The 13043-nt window shown below is 36.1% G+C and overlaps 1 protein-coding gene across 1 annotated transcript in view; it reads right to left on the bottom strand.

The window, feature by feature from the left end:
* Positions 1 to 1459: 1459 nt before the first annotated feature.
* Positions 1460 to 13043, bottom strand: part of LOC121414586 (sodium/glucose cotransporter 4-like) — a 34983-nt gene continuing 23399 nt past the window's right edge. Inside the window, exons 7-14 of the mRNA XM_041607773.1 lie at positions 11863 to 12074; positions 10196 to 10331; positions 9441 to 9548; positions 8635 to 8785; positions 7035 to 7203; positions 5588 to 5803; positions 4295 to 4421; positions 1460 to 3453 (exon numbers count right to left, since the gene is read on the bottom strand). Coding sequence (XP_041463707.1) covers positions 3233 to 3453; positions 4295 to 4421; positions 5588 to 5803; positions 7035 to 7203; positions 8635 to 8785; positions 9441 to 9548; positions 10196 to 10331; positions 11863 to 12074 — 1340 coding nt within the window. The 3' untranslated portion in view covers positions 1460 to 3232. The remainder of the gene's footprint in view (positions 3454 to 4294; positions 4422 to 5587; positions 5804 to 7034; positions 7204 to 8634; positions 8786 to 9440; positions 9549 to 10195; positions 10332 to 11862; positions 12075 to 13043) is intronic.

The following is a 13043-nucleotide window of genomic DNA, read 5'->3' as shown; positions in this document are numbered from 1 at the left end:
CCAACCTCCCACCCATAATCGCCGCGCAACGCTGATCGTTGACCAATCAAATAAAATCATTTTAAATATATGTAATATGATTCTACTGACAAGGCGAATAGATCTATTTATACAAGTACTTCGTGAATACAAGGGTACCAACTGCAATTACGGATTCAGAATATAAATATCACCATTCTATATATAGGCCTATATTTTTTTTCTTTCTTAATGAACCACATATCAAGCAATCAATTAATTTGATTTCTTTTCCCAAGCCAACTGTGAAGCAAATAAGGAAGTATATACATCACTACTCCAACAACTTTTTTACTCAACTCTTTTTTTACAGGGAATTTCCCCTTTCTCGCTTCACCCATTGTAGTCATACTGTGGAATGTCATGCAATTTCCGAGTTAGCTATTGACTTTTCAGAATAAACATTTCAAATTTTAATCTATTGATTGAAAGGGTGCCTGTCAAACGTGGGTTTCATTTGTTTTGGGATTCAAAGAACATAAAATCAGAGATGGGGTACAAAGGAGGGGAATGGGAAATGGGGTATCCCCTCCATCTCCCAAATAATATTAGGTTCGTCATCTCTTCCTCTTCATCTGTCTCACCATCCTTTTCCATCTTGCATGCCTGATATATCTCTTTTCCTATAGCATTTTGGATGTAGCATCTGTTTTAACCCCTTTATATGATGGTTCCATTCTGACAAATAATTTTTAAAAATAGTTTTAAAAAAGTAAAACGGAACCTAACCTACTAAGCCAATCGAATATAAAAGGCGACAAAGTTCAAAATGTGAGCCAGATAAATATACATGTGATATATTTTATTATATTACATTATCATATATTTTCATATTACAGGCACATTGATACCTATTTTTTTTTATTTCAATTTTAATAGAATCCTATATCTGGGCATTGAGAGCGAAAATTTCCATATTTCGGGGTTGTATAAAATCAGATTGCGGGCTGTTGTTAGCGACAACTAGAATTCTGGATTTAATTTGGACCCTCAAGCTTTACTTTCAAATCTGAAATTATTGAATTCAAATACTGTATATCTAAGCTTTAAATTCTAATTTTCAGGTTTGATACCGCAGTCCAGGGGCCCGTCTTACAAAGAGTTGCGATCGATCCTATCAACCACAGCTATATGGAAAGCGAGTAACGTCAAAAATTACAATGTACGTTTGCTCAAAATATTTTCTACCTGTGGTGAGTGTTCATACATTCATCTTTTATCTTTAAAGCTTAATGTGCTTTTCCGTGGTTACAAAATCCTTGGTTCAAATCTCCTGTAAAAAAGATGACAGTGATGGATTTCTATTATAGTTGAGATTGATCGGATGTAACATTTTGTAAGACGAGGTTCCATATTCGGCTGGCCATTGTCTAAAGCCGATTTGGGTCCCGTAACATAAAACTTAGAGATTGATAATCTAGCTCATTTTTTCAATTAATCATACACAATAATCAATTCAATAAATCGTAGAAATTGGCCCTACGATCTATCCCCAAACTTCATAATACGAGCCCCTAGATTTAGGCCTACATGTGTGTTTATGTTTAATAAAGGAATTTTAAATGTAGTTGCTTATAATCGGGAGCAGTTTGATTTCATGTAGTCTTCATGTCTAAAGATCAGTTTTAGCGGTAAAAATACTTGCATCTAGAATATTAAATCTTGCTTGCACAACTTAATTATATACAGCTATACGATAATATTCGAATTTTCAAATCCCATATGACAAACACAATATTTACACAATGAATATTTTATCGATTTATGAGAAATTTAAAACAGTTCTATCATAAACGACCGTTATTTTGCACAAGTCATGCACATTCAAAGAAATTATATGTTAGTCTGAAGAGTTAGACCTGCCCACATTTTTTTGTGTTGTAAAGAATTAAAATTGAAAATTACTTCAATTTATATTTCTAGATATTTATGTGTTTGATTTTTTGTTTATTATGATTATTTTTAGATTCCGTACAGAGTTAAATTCTATTAGGTTGCTTTTCACTCTCGAGTATGTAGAAAGATTTGTATTACAAACATTATCATATTTACATAATATTTATCATGGTATTCTCCTATTATATCAGTTTATTTTCAGTGTCGGGAAAATATTAAATAATCTATATGTACGTCACATGAAAGCTGACTATAATATTTTGTCAAAGGGAATCTCATACGCCTATGAATTTTACCTCTTCTTTTTCAGTAATATTCTAAATTCAAAACTACGTTACATTTTATTTCTTTTAATATTTATTTTCTGTGTTCGTTTTTTTTTGTATTCAAAATACAATATTTCGGTATCATGGAACCACACCTTGCCACAAAGCGCTATATTCCTGTAAATACAGCAGGCCTACGTATCTCTTGAATGAAAACTAATATTGCGGGAAAATTAACACTCTTACGTTGTTTAAGTACCGATTACCATATGGATTATCACTATATTCATGACATTCAAAATGTGGAAGAATAAACAAGTAAGCATTGACTTTTGAAATTAGGGTATATAACGGTAAAATATATCAAACTACGAATTGATCCAACAAAAATTATAATACAAGCTTTGTACAAATTTACATCTCGACTTTATAGAGCATCAAATACATTCTGTAGACCTATATTTTGCTCTGTCGAATACGTTCTACTGCAAACACTCCCATTCGTAGCGCATCAGTTGTTACTATTTGTTTCCTTATAGAGAATATTCGTTGATGCATACCATATTTCTTTAATGCATACATAATGATATTGTTTATTTAAGTAGAAGAGAGGGCATAATTCATAGCTTTCTATTAGTAGTAAAAGATAGAGAGCCCCAGAGCCCACCTCCCCATGCCTGTGCCAACTTTGTCCACGAGTATTATCATTCACACAAGAGATTTTTTAAACGAATTTTTTTCTTTATAATGTGGGAACGTCGTGGTCTCGTGGTTATGACTCTCGTCTGTCAATGTGAGGGACGTAGGTTCGAATCCCCCATATTGCGCTGCACTTAACCCAGGAGAGGTGAATGGGTACCTGGTATGATCCCCCTTGAAACGCAGTTCGCGTAACAGCTGCTCCGCTAACTGTTAAGCGAATCGAAGCTAGTATGTTTAATCGTACAACAATCACAATGGCTATAAACTTGGTATTCTTATAGTTTTCATAATATTCATTGTGATTCAGTTCCGTCGGGAGCTGCGATCGGGATGTTACAGGATTCCGGGTTTTAGGCGTAATAGCCAAAGAGGAATGCGCAGACGCCAGCAAGTATGATCCCGTTGACTGCTGCGATGTTCTGCCACATTGGGTCCTCCTCAGCTGTGGCTTTTTGCATCTCCTCCTCCTCCTTCACTTGCACCTCCTTCTCTTCGATGTCTGTTGGTGAGCCGCTGATGCCGCAAAGGAGGTTCCATGCTTTCCACTTGAAGCCGGTTCGACTTTCGGCCTCTGAGTTAAAGGAAGAGGGAAAGACGGTTTGATTTTTCAAGTTTCGTTACGGGAAATGTGATGCAAATCGTCCTCAAATATTATGTCAGACTAAGTTCCTGACTATACTTGTTGCATCCTCGATGAAAAAAGTAGGCCCTTTAACGGGTTTTCATCCAGATTAGCGTCATTATTACCACCACCACCACCACCATCACTGTCATCGCCATCATCATCATCATCATCATCATCATGGTATCTGCACATCATCAGCAGCATCACCGTTATTAACATCATTACCATCATCATCATCATCATCATCATCATCATCATCATCATCATCATCATCATCATCACCACCACCACCACCACCATTACTGTCATCCTGATAACCATCACCATCATCGTGCATGTCGTGCCCATATCACGATCACTAACGTCATCATCAGCAGCAGCACTAAAACAGATTCATCGCCATTACTACAATATTATTGTCGTCACCACTATCATCATTATCATTACTGTCATCATCATCATCATAATGGTCATAAATCATTCCCATCACAATTGGAATTGTACCACTTGCCACCACCATATGATCATCACCACCATTACCACCACCACCAACATCATCATCATCATCATCACCACCACCATCATCATCATCATCACCATCATCATCATCATCATTATCATCCCATCATCGTCGTCGTCGTCATCATCATCATCATTATATCTTCAACACCACCAACGCCATCATCTCGTTGGTCCAAGCGAGACACCCTGTTATTTCCGCCATTAGTTCACATACACTCCACCCCTCCTCCCTCCCCACCCCTCCCCGATTCCCTGAGTAACTTACTTAGCGCCTGTTCTTTGACCCTCTCCTCTCTTAACAGATCGTTCTTCTTCTTCTTCTCCTCTAGATCGTCCGACATGGGAGCTCGAGGTAGCTTCGAATGCCTTGTCCACCAAGTCAGCCGAATTAACTAGAAAAGAAAAGTCAACATCTGGCATGTCAGAGCAAAAACCGAGCACAGGTTTGTTGTGATTTGATTTGATTTTTTTTAACACATGGGGGGGGGGGGCGTTTCATGAAATGACCTTCCGGATGATTTATCCGAAAACGTATCTTCACGGTTTTATCCGACAGTTTCTACAGCATACCATAGGAACGATGTTTTTCAGCCATTCAAAATCAAGGTCCTCTCCTGGACCTTGTCAGATTTTGCCATTATTTTGTCGGACGAAAAATGTCGACAAACCACTCTCCTGCATAACAATAAGTTATGCATATAATTATTCATAAATTTGCACGTTGTTTAGTGGAAGTAGCCAGACTAAATCGAAACTCGAAATATCATGGCTGTATTTATTCATACCTTTTTCATAAACCTATCCTCCAAAAATATCCAGGAATATATTTTAGGAAATTTCGTAAGTTGGTGCTCAAAAGGTAATTCATTATGTATCCTTTTCTCATCATTGGTAGCAAGTCGATGAACAGTGCAGGGTAGTCAAGCTCAGTTAAAATAGCAAAAATGTACTTTTTAACGGAGCTCCCTATGTGATACGAAATACGTGGTATGAAATACAAATAACAAACTTGAATTGTGAAATTTTGTAAAAAGAATAATCAATATCCAAGTCCTTTGGAAGCGCATAGGGACGTTATGTTATAATTTGATCTGCGCTATACAATACTGCGTTAATATTATTATTATTGTATTATATCAATAACTTGGAATAATTGAGTATGTTTTTTTTAACTCGAAGTAAAATGAAATCATGATGAAGAATCAATTTAATGAAAAGATGTGATAGAAAGAATCATTTAGAAAGACTGTCACATTAGATTACTGAAATGAGAAAGTTATTTACGTTTAAAAAAGTTATTTTCTATAGTGATCCTCGAATTAGCTTTGCTCCTTCAACGTGGTTGGTTTAGTATTGCTATACTCTCCTAGATGATAAGTTTTGTACCCCAAATCTCAATTTGGCTATAATCTCTATAAATGGTGCTTTGTCTTTTTTTTCTGATCTCATATTATTTCCAATTATTTTTCGTTTTTTTTAAGCTAAGAAGTCATGGAAGAAGACAAAGAGGGCACTTGAGAAAAAATGTGTTTGCGGGACGAAATATTGACTAGTTTACCTTGTTTTCTGGGATAGCTGGTTTGAAGAGACTGAATATGCAGATGAGTATGAAGGAGAAGGCGTAGAGGAAAGCAGCGAAATGAAGATAGTGGAAATTCTTGACGATGTTTGGCCTGTCGTCTGGTTGGCCGCAAGAGGGCACTCCAAACACGAAGTCGAGAATAGACCGCGTCAGGCCAACTAAAAACCCAACGAACATGCCCCAGAAAGCACCCTGTGTTGAACAAAAAAAGAAATGTTTATATCATATCAAAGAAATGAAATTCATGAGGGGACTCAAGAGACAAGATTAGAAAATAACCAACCATAAATGCATACAACAAAATACTGCATCAACAATAGTTACATACAGTGTGAATAAGACTTTTTAAATCGTTGCTTGACGAATTCGATTTTTTTTTATAAAAAAGTAATTGTATTTCTTATAGCTAAGTGCATACAAGCAGGTTTTCTTGTTATGTATTTAAAGTCAATTTAAGAAATGTATCACAAATTAGGCCTACTGGATCATAGAAAAGAAAAAGTATAGGTTATCTTGTATATTGTTTAATGGAAATAAAAAATAGACAACGCGAGTCCTTGAAATTCGTGCATGTCTTTTAGATGTACCCGACATGATTAATTCCCTGTATGATCGCGATGATCCAAGCATATCATTAAAGGTCAAGTCCACCTCACAAAAATGTTGATTTGAATCAATAGAGAAAAATCAGACAAGCACAATGCTGAAAATTTCATCATAATCGGATGTAAAATAAGAAAGTTATGACATTTCAAAGTTTCGCTTAATTTTAACAAAAGTTACATGAACGAGTCAGTTACATCCAAATGAGAGAGTCGATGATGTCACTCACTCACTATTTCTTTTGTGTTTTATTGTTTGAATTGTACAATATTCAATTTTTACGAATTTGATGATTAGGACCTCCTTGCCTGAAGCACAAAGTATTAAAATAATGGAATTCCACGTGTTCAGGGAGGAATGAAACTCCATTTCAAATGACAATGACGAGAAATCAAAATATTTCATATTTTATATAATAAAATACAAAAGTAATAGTGAGTGAGTGATGTCATCAGTTCCCTCATTTGCATACCGACCGAGATGTGCATATAACTGTTTTGTGAAATGAAGCGAAACTTTAAAATGTCATAACTTTCTTATTTTACATCCGATTTTGATGAAATTATTAGTGTTATGCTTGGCTTGTTGAATTTTCTCTTTTTATTCAAATCAAGTTTTTGTTGGGGTGGAGTTGTCCTTTAAGCAGCATAACTAAAGTTTCTGGAATACATAGTGATCCGTTGAATATGCAACTAGATGATCGGCGTCTCATAAGTGTTATATTACTATTATCAGTATCAGACTATTCCATGACTATGTTATGTCAAAACATAGTGAATTAAATTGGTTCAAGTCGTTCTACTTTAAAATGGAATCTTACAAATTCGTTGACCCTACTCCAGAGGATTGCAGCTGTAAAGCAGGCAAACACTGAGGGCGACAGGTATGAAAGGATAGACTGGACATAGACGAAGAGTTCACCCGAACCGTAGGCCTGGATGACGGGGATCCAGAGCACCCCTACAACTACCAGCACAAGCGTACATAGTCTGGGGATGAAAGATGATTTATTACCGTTTAGCAATATCACTATACCAAACAATTAAATCCTTTAACCATTCATTATCAAAACATTACCATAAAACAGTTAACTATCAAACAATGGACCATTAAACTATCAAAACATTAAACTATTAATCAATTCATCAAACTATTAAGCTCTTAAACCAATAAACTTTGAAACGATAAACTGTTTAACCATTTACATATCAAAATATAATTAAAATTGTTGAACCATTTAACTGTCAAGCTATTAAACTGTTAAACCTTTGAAATATCAAACCATTTGACCATATAACTATCACAACATTGAGTCGTTAAACCACTTGACTATCAAATTATTAAACTATTAAACAATTAAACTATCTCACTTTTAAACCATTTAATTATCAAACCGTCAAACCATTTAAATGTAAACTGTCAAGCCGTTAATCAGTTCAGCTATCAAACCATTAGACCGTTAGATCACTAATGATAAACTATTAAATCTTTACAATATATCAATGTCAACTATTGTTGAATCATTAAACCAATAAATATCACATGATGCAATGAAACCATTTAGCTGTCAAACCATTCAATCGTTTAACCATTTCACTACCATACAATCAAACGGTTAAACCGTTTAATAATTAAATTATTAAACAATTGAATCAATTAAACCATATAACTATTAATGTTAACCCTTCAAATAAAATACCGTCTAATCTGACAAAAATGGAAGAGTTAAACAAGCAGGGACCAGTGGTGTCTGAACTAAGGAAGGAAATAGGGTAACGCCATGGGATGGAGGAACGACCGCCTATTCCGGGGGGGGGGGGGTTCTCAGAAAATGAAACATAAAACAAATGGGAGATGTGATGAGAGAAAGTAATAAGGAAAATTAGGTATCGTTTAAAAATAGAGGATACTCCTTTTAATCATTTGACTGATTGGGGAAATATTTCGTCTAATTTATGAGTCAGCTTGCCGATATCAAATCAGTATGAGGCAATTGTGGGACGAAATTGGTATGGCCTAACTGGAAATTAGATATCGTGGATAATGGGCGAAATGGTAATTTTAGACCAAATGGTTAGAAGAAGGGTGGTTGTTGATGAAGTATGATTGGACCATGTATGATATGATAACGTGAAAAATAGACCTATCTGCAATTTATCATTGATCATTTTAATTGTTCAAAGATTGAATTTATATTTTATTCAGTGTAGCGGATCCAGGCGGGGGCGCAGGATGTGCGCCCACCCCCCCATCGTTCGAGAATCGCCATATGAACACACTGTACTTTTTGATATAGCTAAATCTGTGACAAAATGGTATTTGCGCCCCGTCTATTTCTAAAACTGCAATTTGTGTCTTCTCTGTTTCAAAATCCCGGATCCGCTACTGATTTATATAACTGTAATCCATTGTTGACTTACTTTCCGACGATAACGAGCTCCAGTTCGGTCGATGCTGGTCTGATCTTATACCAGATATCGATCACGAACATCGAGCTGGACGCGTTGAAAATTGAGGTCAACGAACTTATCATAGCTGCCAACATGGCCGCCAACATTAGACCTTTCAAACCTAAGAATGAGAATAAAATGTATAAATTATCCAAAGGCGAATAATTGTTATTCGTGCAGATTAAATAATCGTTTGGAAGGCTATCATATAACTGCTTGATACACTTGACGAAAGAATTAAAAATTTTATTCAAAATCATGAAGATTTATTGTTTTTTCCTTTTTTCTTTCTTTCTTTCTTTTTTTTCATTCATTCTTTCTTTCATTTTCTTTCTTTTTCTTTACTTTCTCTTTTCCATATATATTATTTCCTTTATTTTTTGTCTTCTTTTATTTTCTATTTTAGCTTCTCTTTAGGCGTTTCAATCTATTTGTTTGGTTCTTTTTGTCCCTACTTTATTTTGCCGTCTGTCTGTACATCTGTGGATGGGACAGAAATTTTATTTCGTGTCTATTTGTATTACTTGTCATATAATTCAAATTACAAGACATTATTTTATTCTCTTCCGTCACTTTTTATCTTTCCTTTCTTTTCCCTTTCTTCCTTTTCGTTTTATTTTTTTCATTTCCGTTAGTTCATTTTCTCCTTTTATTTCATTCGATATTTTATTTTTTACATATCATTTATGTGTTTAATGCAGAAAAAAATATCCTTTTATTTTCACTTTGAGCATGTGTTTTCAATTTAGCCATGTAATTCAAACCATGAGGCTCACCTGTAGGCATTAATTCTACAACTAACTTCGGGTAGGCGATGTCTGAGCACCCGGCCCTGTTATCACAAACTCGCTCGCAGACATTGGGGTCCACACAGGCAACTTCATCTATAAAACAAAAGAAATAACGATTTTAAAATCATCTTTACGATTTAAGCTGCACAAATAATTCAGAGAAATTTATGGTATTTTTTTAATAAAGCAGTAAGAACCAACACTGAACAAGAAATAGTGCAATCTGCGTCAATTAATTTGTCGATCGGCAGCGACGAAAGTTGTAATGATTGTTTTTTTAGTTATGTAGGCCTGTTTTATCCTATTCAGCATTGGAAATAATGAAGTATATTTATATCATAAGACGATTAAATGAATTAGATGAAAGGAGAGGTTATGCTCCGTTTATGAAAGTATAACTAATCGGTATTTTTGTGTATGAGATATTATTTCTCAACTTCATGAATTTTCTTTCTTCTATGGGAATCCAATTTTTCTTTTTACAAGAGCTTGTGCTATGACATGATTGAGTCTGTAAAATGGCTTATTTCGATAATTATGTTCTTGTAAATACCTTGATTGCAGATGCTTGATGAAAACAATCAATATTACATAATTCAACAAACTTCCACTTACGAATTTTACATTATATTTTTCAGTTACCCTCTGACTGCATGCAGGATAAGAAATGAACTTTCATCATGTTAAAAATGACACACTCGAAGATTTATTTGAATTTGCTTGGATTTGTTTTGATTTACCTGCGAACAATGTTCTGCTGATCATACCAGGCCAGATCATTAGAAACATGGGTAGGATCTTGAAATAGCCCGTCATGATACACGCCGCTTTACTGTGTGTTACGTTCTTGGCTGCAAGGGTTCGCTGGACAATAACCTATATTCAAATGAAAACAGAAAATATAATGATAATGTGGTTATATATTACGATGCCCGTACGATCAACGTACACATTGTACTATCTAATTGCTTACAGATTTATCATCATCCCGGTCATCGGATTGAATCAGTCATACCCACATACAATTTATGTATGTACATGTACTTCCTCCACTCCCTTAGGAGTATCCCAGCCTATAGCCGTTGAGGCGCGCAGAAGACAAGCTTTTAAAATCACACCGTGTACCAATTTAATTCAATTCAAATAAAACATTTATTTTCTTCCATGTCATTACATTTTTCGTTAACATAAATTCATACATAAATCAATTTGTTATAGAAAAATATAAATATGTACATATTGGGTTTAAGGAAGAAGGCGTATACCCTAAAAGCTGAGGCTTGTGGCGGGATACGCCTGTAGACAAAAATACAATACAATCAATAAACAATATCCATTTACGAACAGCGCGAAAAATGTGGTTCTTTTTCAACATCAACCCAAACCGTGCCGAGACCCTGCCCTATTACCTTTTCTCTACTGTCTTCTTGGCTTGTTCGTCAGATTTAAAATTCAAGGTAATTTTATTTCCCATTCTTTAAAGAATTATATTTCTTTACATCATTAAATTTGCCCTTTCTGCGCCCCCTGAAAGGGTGTGGGGCACGTGCCCCCCGTACTTGCGAAAAATGGCCAACACTGGCCCATGTGTAATCCAGTTCCCGGCTCTCACTGCGTCTTTAAAAATGAACAAAAGGGAACAGGACAACACAATAGCCCGGCAGCATGATCTTAATCAAATAGGCACACCAACGAACTCGACTCGAACCTGGCTGATGGTATGTCATTGGGAATAATAATAAAAAAACAAGTGCACACCAAGTTACCAATAATGCACATAGCATTTCCATTTATTTGAAAGCAGGATAAAAGAGCATTGTACATTAAATGCTTTGCTCACGGGCATAGGTGCCGCGGCCGGGGATCGAACCCCGAATTTTCTATGTATAGCCAGGCGCCTTAGACCACACGGCCACGGCAACTCCGTAATAACTTTGATCGCTCTCGAGTCGATTTTGTCGATGTGACCGAGCAAACTCAAGTCATGTTAATTCCTTCATGTTGACTGGTTCCTGTGCATTTTCTTTGAATACTTTCGTCACCTTCAGCCCAGCAAACCGTGACACCAGGGACCCAGTTTCATTACAACTAAGGTGACTTCGCCATTATTGAAACTGCCATGAAAAACTTAATTGTATTTGGCTGTTGAGCCCCGTGCCCCCGTCACCATGGTAGTTACGATAATTTAGATGGAGATGTCATTCTTTATGAAAGGGCCCCCGTGATCTGCCCGTGATGGCGGTTCATTAACATTTTCATCTAACGACAGGTTGTCAGATCTAACTATTTCCCCCTTGATTTTGATTGGCTGAGAAGCGCAGTTCCTATGATAATCGTCAGATAGAGCATACTTTGTCGTTGGAACATCATAAATCCATTCACGAAACTCTCAACTGGAAGTACATACCTGGTTCGTACACCAGAAGTAGAGACCGAGGATGAACACGCCGAAGACCACTCCGGGCCAGGGTAGGTCGGCCGTCTTGGCATCGCGGAAGATATGCCATGTTTCCTCGGTGGGTATCCCGCATGAGGTATTGGCGTAAAGCTGCGTCGTGTTCGGGATGGCGGTCATGTACAGGAGGCGAAGGTTCCCGATTCCACCAATTTCAGCAATTGCTACGTACGGTAAAAATGAATAAATGGATATATCAATGAATTAGTGAATAATGAATAATCAATCAAGACATAAATAATAAATGAATTGACTATCCTTTAACTAATTTAATAATTGATAAGTAATGGGTCGATAATCAAATAAATGAATTATATTGTTTAGATCTATATATCATTTAATCAATTGATAGATGAATAGATAAATGAATAAATGAAGTAATTATTTAAATTATGGATTATTTTATTCAAAAGCATGAATGATTAACTAAATGGAATAGATAAATGCATGAAAAGCAATCTCTTGATCGTTAAACTGATTGAAATGGATGAGTCGGAGCAGCAGATCGTCTTACGTCTCGGAGCTGACTAAAACGTGCAAAAATGTCGTTTGTCGAGAGTCCATCAGAAACTGTCGATTTTTCACCAATTTTCGACAAAGACCTCATTATGGTAGTTCAAAATACATTTTTTATGTTCCAGAAACGGTCGAGCGCCGCGCGTAAAACTCCCTAATTATGAGGCCTATAGGTGTTTGATCCATTTCAGGACCAACGTATTCCCATGAGAGAATACAAGGTGTACCGTGAAACCTCAGTTTACACTCTCACTAAAATTCAGAGGCGTCGATCCTGGGGGGGGGGCAGGGGGCGATCGCCCCACCAGTGAAAATATTGGGAGGGGGCAAACATATCGTTTTGCCCCCCCCCCCCCCGTAATTCCGCATGAGCAAAAAATAAAATAAGATTGTAATGTTACACAGAAATCAGCAAGTGAGACTGAGATACACAAATCGTGCTTAAAATGTCCCCTTTTTCAGATTGGAATATATAAATATTTTCAGCTCGCGCTTCGCGCTCGCATCATTTCTATAGCAAAATCCTTATTTTTTTCATGATTAGATAGATGAACAGAATGACCCGTTTTCAGGTTTAAACCCCGAAAGAACTCCCGCTTCGATTTGCAATAATCTTT

The sequence above is a fragment of the Lytechinus variegatus genome, chromosome 1, assembly GCF_018143015.1.
Source record: "Lytechinus variegatus isolate NC3 chromosome 1, Lvar_3.0, whole genome shotgun sequence".
NCBI lineage: Eukaryota > Metazoa > Echinodermata > Echinoidea > Temnopleuroida > Toxopneustidae > Lytechinus > Lytechinus variegatus.
This window is presented reverse-complemented; position numbering and strand designations above follow the sequence as displayed.